The 8,034-nt window shown below is 38.5% G+C and overlaps 2 protein-coding genes across 4 annotated transcripts; one reads left to right on the top strand and one right to left on the bottom strand.

Annotated features, from left to right (window-relative positions):
- Positions 1–279: 279 nt before the first annotated feature.
- Positions 280–5,348, bottom strand: LOC144060290 (uncharacterized). Of its 3 annotated transcripts, XM_077579673.1 has the most exons (14): positions 4,525–5,133; positions 4,345–4,401; positions 4,116–4,242; positions 3,822–3,911; positions 3,571–3,740; positions 3,184–3,226; positions 2,848–2,953; positions 2,637–2,769; positions 2,490–2,542; positions 1,346–1,515; positions 1,110–1,242; positions 999–1,037; positions 883–907; positions 280–735 (listed from the first exon to the last, which is right to left on the bottom strand). In XM_077579673.1, exons 1-14 carry the CDS (start codon positions 4,574–4,576, stop codon positions 611–613), a joined length of 1,323 nt encoding a protein of 440 aa, XP_077435799.1. In that variant the 5' UTR covers positions 4,577–5,133; the 3' UTR covers positions 280–610. The 3 variants fall into 3 exon arrangements, with proteins under 3 accessions (XP_077435799.1, XP_077435800.1, XP_077435798.1); XM_077579674.1 differs by lacking the exon at positions 883–907 and having other exon boundaries at positions 2,863–2,953; positions 4,525–5,348; XM_077579672.1 differs by lacking the exon at positions 883–907 and having other exon boundaries at positions 4,525–5,347.
- On the top strand, positions 5,085–7,947 carry tmem169b (transmembrane protein 169b). The gene is made up of 3 exons (XM_077579676.1): positions 5,085–5,234; positions 5,754–6,116; positions 6,321–7,947. Exons 2-3 carry the CDS (start codon positions 5,840–5,842, stop codon positions 6,953–6,955), a joined length of 912 nt encoding a protein of 303 aa, XP_077435802.1. The 5' UTR covers positions 5,085–5,234; positions 5,754–5,839; the 3' UTR covers positions 6,956–7,947.
- The last annotated feature ends 87 nt before the right edge of the window (positions 7,948–8,034 follow it).

The following is an 8,034-nucleotide window of genomic DNA, read 5'->3' as shown; positions in this document are numbered from 1 at the left end:
CGTAATGTTACAAAAAAATTCTTGTAAAAAAAAAAGTATGTTGTTCATATGACTTTATGTTAATATATTATTTCGGAAACATTGCAAAATAGAAATTGCTGAGTCACATAAGAAAATAATTTCAACAAAAAAATCACTTTGACAAGAACAATTTATGAAAATGAGTAATATTACAAAATAAATGCATTATATGGAAAAAGTTCTAATTATTAATATAAAAAATGATTATAAAGCATTCATGTGAATAAGCTAATTTCTATTAGTTGAAAAAAAAAAAAATTTAAAAGAAACATTTGTCATGCAACAAAGTATTTGCTTGCCCCTCTAAAAAAACACATTGTTAGGCTAAGGTACATTTTTCTAAATAAATAAATGTTATGAGATTATGGTCAAATCTTTCAATAAATAATGTGAAATAGTTTAAACAGAAAATTCTGAAATTGTAATATTATGAGACTTGCGTTCTAAATGATCAGAGAAATGTTTTGAAGGCTTTGAAACATGCAACCAGATGCCAACATAGAACACACATTTGGGCATTTACAACAAACCTTCTCTGAACACTTTTTGTCAACTTGGTACCAAGAAGCAACAGCAAAAGGCGAGTGTGTCAAAAGTGAAATGAAAAAGCAAAGTCGGTGGAGGTGTTTTCCTTGCTCTCCGCGGGGCTCTCGGAGGAGAAGGGGAACTGGAAGTCCTCGCTTTGCTCCGGCGGGTTGAACAGGAAGTCCAGGTCTGCAGAATCGCGTGCGTGAACATGTACAGTGGGGAGAAAGAATGTTTTGATCGCCCACTGAATTTGTGGGCTTTCTTAAGTACAAAGAAATGAACTCAAATTCAGCAGGACGGCAAATCAAAGAGCACATCACGTGATATATTTACCGCCTGATTTAGTCTCTTGTTTTTTCTGAAAGCAGAGTGCAGACTTTTGGTGGGTTTTGCGTTCTTTGAATTGCAGGATGAAAAAGTAAACACGAGAAGACACTTCACTCTCATACCTTGTCTAAAAAGGAGCCAGTGAAGGGGAATGATAAATCCTGCAAGCAAAATGAGGTACTACAGTAACTATTTGGGCGTTTGGCATGCCATGGTACTTTCTCCATGGTTACCTCATCCTGGGAGACGCCATCGAAGCCGAAACCGGAGTAGCCCGGGGTGCTGGGATTAGAGTTGAGCGAGAACATGAAGGCTGGAGATTTGCTATCAGATGGGCCCGCAACTGGGGAGCTAGTTGGGCTAAAACTGGAGTGAACACACACACACACACACACACACACACAAACACACATATATATGCATCATTTTAGCTTCAGGTCTTTTCACGAATTTTCCACACAAAACGGACTTAAAGTGGAATGTTGGTGTTCCAGGCGCAGTTGACGACTGAGGTTGTTGTAGTGAACGAGCGCCATTTTCTTTTGGTGCCGGCTCCTCTTCCTTGTCGTCTGCTGCGCCTCCTTCCTCCATTTGCACCTGTGCCGCCTCTTCTTCCTCCGACACAGCTGATTGCTTTGCCTGTCGACGAAAACACAGAAGAGAAAGTCAAATGGGCGCTGCCGTGCAAAAACTCCTCCGCCGTTACCACAAGCTTCAAAAAGAACTACAGGAAACCACAAAAACAACAATTGCTAATACATATTTTTATTACATTTAAAAATGACTACTGTTTATGTATTTATTTATTTTTTATTCCAAATAAATATAATAATAATAATATAATAATAATAAATATAATTAATAAATATTTATGCATTTATTTCCTTTGTATAACCAAATAGTGTTTTTTTTGTAGTTTAAAAAAATATGTTTATATTATTTATTCGATTATGCATATTATTAAAATGTGATTTAGATATGAAAAAAATATATATGGAAATTGTACTATTTGATGTTTTTATATTTTAATTTGATTAGATTTAATTTAAATAAATTAGAATGTCTCATATTCAAAAAATATTTAATATTTAGAAATTAAAATTTCATTAAAAAATATTATTTTTTTATTTAATATTTTATTTATGGATGCTAGATGGATGGGGGAAAACAAACTGTTAACAGTTCATTTTTCAAATAAATAAAAGTTTCAGTATGTAATTCTGTTAGTTAATTAGTATTATCCTTTCAAATTATTAGTTAATTATTGATGATTATTTTTGAAATATTTAAATATTTTATAAATATTTAATCTCTCTCTCTCTCTTTTTTAAAGCTATTTTATACAATTAATAAAATGTTACTCATTTGAAAATGAGCATACGGCATTTTAAAATTTAATTTAGAACAATATTTAACATGATTGATAAAATAAAATAAACTTCTTGTACTGAAAAGCGTAACAAAAAAGACAAGAAAAAAGCCCAAATACTGCACCCAGTACTGTAGACAGGCCAAACATGAGGTCACTTGTACAATCGAAACATCTTGTTATTTCCTCTCTCCAAACTAATCATCACTATTCACATTGGCTGCGTGTATTGCATGGTCATTACTTGGCTTAATGCTTCAACCTCCTGGTCGTCCTCTTCCTCACTGGGCATCTCAACTGTTCCACGATAATCGAAAGAAATATTCAGCACACGGGTTGGACTTTGCAGGCAAACGGGGCAAAATGGATCATTGTAAAGCCATGCGGTTACCTTGTGCCCTCACATGTTGCTCATTGCTTCTCATTTCATCAGCTCTGCGGGAAGGCGATTGACGGGCCTCGCTTTGCGCGTCCATTTCCTCAGCGTTCGCGTCCGCAGAGGTTTCTGGACCGCTGACGCATCTCTGTTTGTCACAGTGAGCGCAAACCGGGCCATCGAGATAAGAGTTGTGATCTATGATGACTTTATAGCCAACTCTCACCTTCGTCTCACTGACATTCAGAGCGGAGACGACGGCTATGGGATCCTTCACAGGTAAACTCTCCATTTGCATGTTTGCCTCTGTGGTGGGCTGGAAATGAACATCCCTGGAGAGGGTTGAAATATACTAAATAGTTGATATTATATATAGTGGATAGTACACACCCTTGTTTGCACTTTTGCAACCACATCACAGTTGTTTATTTTTATCCCCCCCTCTAGTTAGACGCCATATTCATGGTGGAAAATTTTTGAAAAGATTCATCTTGGTCTCATTTTATTGTATCACAAAAACTCTCACTATTCTATTTTCTGAGTAAGTACCCGGCGAAATTACCTGTCTGCTCTTTTCTCTGAAGAGGCACGAGCAGCGGCAGAATCTGCGAAATCAAAACATTTTGATGTGTCAAATAAATTTACTGCAATACGACTGCAGTGCTTCAAACTAGCAATGGAGTACGACGCACTGAAATAAGTTTTACCATCACAAGGACATAGTTCTTGAGAATAAAAACATCATATTCCAAGAATAAAGAACTACAGAATTTGTAATTTACATACAACTATTACAGTATTAGGGGGAAATTCATTTAATATGAAAAAACTAATATTAGATTACAGATGAGCATCTGACTTTTATGAGAGAAAAGTTGCCATATTGAAAAAAATAGTCATATGCTTCTCATTCTGCAAATTTATCCTATTGGCTGCACATGGTAATTACCAGTGACATAGGCTCCACCCCCTTCCTTGGCTTTGACTGGCACATCATCATGAGAAAGCATCATTGGACTCTCCATGTCATCATCTTGCGCCTGCAGCTTTTGTGCAAATGGCTTCTGATGAGCCTCAAATACCTTCCTGTAGCTTGCAATTTTCTCTTCAAAGACGTCCCTAAATAGGTCAGTGATCAAGGGGGAATATATCAATTAAACAGCAAATAAAATAAACTAAACCAACAATAGACGGACCCACTTGTTATTGTTGCAACTGGCTTTTACGCTCTCCAGTTCTGCTCTCAAAGTTTCCTCATAATGAAGGAGCAAGTTCTGAGTCGTCTTCAGGCTAGGAAGGGGAGAAAGCAGTTACATATTAAATATATCACACTATATCAGAGTATAATTTGGGCATGAGTAGAGATGTGTACATAAATTTTGGTGAGGACCGATCACAGTTTTCAGATGAAGAACTTCATAGACCACTTAATAATTAAATAGCACTGCATCTGCCCCAAAAGAAACTGGCCCATCGGCACGTATATGTCAATACCTTTTTGCAACTGCCTTGTTGTGTTTCAAAGTGTTGCGTTTCACATCAGCATCCTCTTCCAGCGTCTTGATATGTGTACGAGTTGTTTCAATAGTCCTCCTCCTTTCTGCAATGTTACCTTTATGAACTATGGGCAGAGGCAACAAGCCACATTTTATGATGACACATGACGGATTTTAGTTTCATTGATGGCTGAATTACATTTTTAAAATAATGGCAAAGTCATTACCTTCAACCTCTCGGTCAAGGTCATTCTTTTTCTGAGAAAGCTCACGAACTTCAATTACTGTACGAAAAAAAATATATCATGTGAAATTAGCTATAACCACGTTAGCCTAAATTGCTGCTAACATTTGGTTAAACGCATACAAAACCTGGTATTAAATGTATTTTTTTCCAAATAACTTACCTAACCGACAGAGGAGACTATCAATGGTACTGGGCATTATTTGATGCGCCATTTTAGTTACATTCACTTTAGCTTTCGCATTAGCTATTAAGTAATTAGCATAGCATAGTTTCGGTTTAACAATGTATTTTGTTGTGCTAAGGCTTAGCTAGCATAAGATTGATTTGCAAAACATTAACTACGAACCAAACTAACTGGGTTTAGTGTTTATTTAATTAAGGCTGCTTTTTACACACTAAATATATTATTAAAGAATCAATGATACGTTTTTAAGTTATCAAAACGTTTGTTGTAGCAGCGAGGTTAATTGACGTAAAGTTTATGTTTATAAAAAATCAATAAATACCCGAATTTAATTTAGCATTTTTATGCCTTAATTTTTTTTATTATTATTATTATTGTTGTAATTCAACCGCTCTTCTAGTTTAAATCTAGTTTGCCGTTTTCATATGGAAAGAAGCGTTTAACGGAAGTGAAGGCAAGATTATGGCGCTACTGTATTCTGGAACACATCTTACGTAACGCATCTGTACACCCAGCCGTTAAGCCAATTCCGGAAATAGCTTTACGTAAAGCGTCAGTGGGAGTCATTTTTGCGTAAACCATCTGTACGGCTGTGGTATGTCGGTGCCGTCAAGTGCAGCAAAAATATCAGGTTTTAGCTTTAAAAATATTGAAATTCTACCCAGTGCTGGTGCAGCTCCGTTAAGGTAAGAGTTACTATCAGTTGTACTTCCTTTGAGAGGGATGCGTCGTTTGCCGGCTGTCGGAAGACAAAAGAGCGGACATGGGTGGGATTTAAATGGGAGGAGAATGATTTACATTGTCTGTTTAATTCCTTCATTTCTGGTTAAAATATTCCCAGAGACCGCGTAACTCAACGAAAACGTGTCTCTAACGGAACACATACACGAATACACATTTATTTTGTGATACATAAACTTGCTGAAGCACAGCTATTTACATCAAATCGATCAGAAATTGTTTGATACTATACACAGTTTACAGTAAGTAAATCTATATATTTAACTAATATTAAATGTACATACAGTACTGTATATAGATTTGGTGTATTTTACAAGCTAACAGCAACACGCATGAACGCACACAAAATGTAGGTCAGCATAATTTGTGATTCATTTTGTGACTTGAAATAGAAAAAGGGTATTTTGTTAATGTTGTTTTTAAATGCCTCGCCCTGTATGTGCCTGTTCATGTCATCCATCCAGTCGCTTCCTGCCCTTAACGCAATGAGTGGACAATAGTCCTCATTCAGACCAGTCCTCATAGAGTCGACTATTGGCCAGCTGTTAGGATGACCCATGTGGAGGAGTCTCAGACCGAAGGAGAAGGCAGCCCCCAGATCCTCTCCCTCAGGTCCGAATCATCGGCGAACCATGTAGACGACGGCGATGTGGGACCGTCCGTGAGGAGGAAGAGGAGGCGAAAGCGAGACCAGCGTCCCGAGTCCATCATCGTCTATCGCTCTGACGTAGAACAAGGGCCCGGCGGGTACCAAGGCGGCGAAGAAGAAGGAGCGGAGAGGAACGCCGAAGAGGGAGCCAAGTTCCTCTGTACACCTGAAAATGAAGGTATTTTTTCAATGCATCAGCAACAAAACTACATATGCAATAAAAGGGCATTTTAAAAAGCATGCCATTACTAACACACGCTACAGACCTCCGCCAAGGAAGAACAATTCCAGTTTGTATTTTAATGTTGGGCATTATGGTGGGATTTGTTTTAAAAAGTTTGAGAACCGTGATCTAATCGATTTCTTCCTGTCTACTCACCAGACGGAGACTGGAGTCTTCCCCCAGACAGCCGCTATGTAACCCTAACAGGCACCATCACGCGGGGCAAAAAGAAAGGCCAGGTAGTGGACATCCACGTGACCATGACGGAGAAAGAACTCCGCGAGCTGGCCAAGTCTAGGGAACGGCTCGACGCCGAGTGCGAGGCCGGGGAGGACTCCAAGCGAGCCTGCAGCCTGGGCGTGTGCCGGGGGCCTCACGTTGTCCTGTGGAGCATCTCCTGCGCCCCCGTGGTCTTCCTGCTCTCCTTCATCACGTCCTTTTACTACGGCACGCTGACCTGGTACAACGTCTTCCTGGTGTACAACGAGGAGCGGACGTTCTGGCACAAGATCACCATCTGCCCCTTCCTCATCATCTTCTACCCCGTGCTCATCATGCCCGTGGCGCTGTCCCTGGCGCTGTACTCCGCCGTGGTGCAGGTGTCCTGGGCCTTCAGCAGGTGGTGGCATGCCGTGAGGGACCTGGAGAAGGGATTCTGCGGCTGGGCCTGCGGCAAAATGGGCCTGGAGGACTGCTCACCTTACAGCATCATAGAGCTCCTCGACTCCGACACCGTCTCATGCACGCTGCAGAGCAAAGCACCCAGGGAACTTGCCCAAACGTCGTCAGTGTGAAAACGGATGGAACCCGTTCACGTGCAAGTTTACTGATAGGCGTAAACAAGTGCAATGAAGAAGACAATGTGCTACCTTTGATAACTTAATGAACAGCAAAAACTACATCGCATGCACTGCTGTTCAAACATCTCAGGCTACCATTAGATTTGTTGCAAAAGTGAGCTGGAATTTATACTGACCTCACCTTTTCACTATTAAAATTATATTTATGATAATGTCTATTATTTTATACATGAATTCATGTGTACCTATTATTCAGATATATTTTAATTATGTATTATGTCAATGACTGCTGTTGGGGGGGTCAAACCAACCAAGCTAGTGGTGGCCTAAGGTGTTTGCACGTATTGTATATTTCTACTAATACACACATTGGTCTCCGATTCATATTCTTTTGTGTGAAAAACAGCCAATTTACTTAAAATGTATCATTGGTCACTTTCTCAAGAATATCATTACATGATTTACTCTTTGTGCTCACCTAAAATGTGCTTCAGCACCTTTACAGTTGAGTTTTCACACTCAACCACGTGCAAGTGTTTTGTATTTAGAATCGATTTAATTCACATCACTGTCCGCTATTTTTAAAGTCCATGTGACATGTCTTATCTCAGTGTTTACTCTAATCAACCATTATGCAGGCTGGAATTGTTTCATGTTTATTGTGAGTGAAATTCACCCAGTGAAAATCCTTGTTACATTTTTCAATATTGTCTTTTATTTAATGTTTGTTTTATTTATTGTAATGTACATATTTAACTGTTGATATGAAAATGTCAAAGATATTTGTTTTATACTGAGATTTTTTTTTTTTTTAAGATTGTAACATTTCACATGTGTATGATAAATATGAGTGTTTATGTATTGTTTTTTCAGATGGTCAGGTTGTAACTTCTCGCATTCCATGTTGTATGAGGAAAATAGTTACACATGGTATACCTTAAGGATGTTACACAGTTACACAAATAAAAAGATGAACTTTTGCATGACAGCACTTGAAACGATACTGTTGTGTTTTATTTATTTCAAACCAGTCTTATATGAACCTAACGTGTGTTTTTGGAATGTGGAAGGGA

Source organism: Vanacampus margaritifer, chromosome 11 (genome assembly GCF_051991255.1).
Source record: "Vanacampus margaritifer isolate UIUO_Vmar chromosome 11, RoL_Vmar_1.0, whole genome shotgun sequence".
Classification (NCBI taxonomy): Eukaryota; Metazoa; Chordata; class Actinopteri; order Syngnathiformes; family Syngnathidae; genus Vanacampus; species Vanacampus margaritifer.
This window is presented reverse-complemented; position numbering and strand designations above follow the sequence as displayed.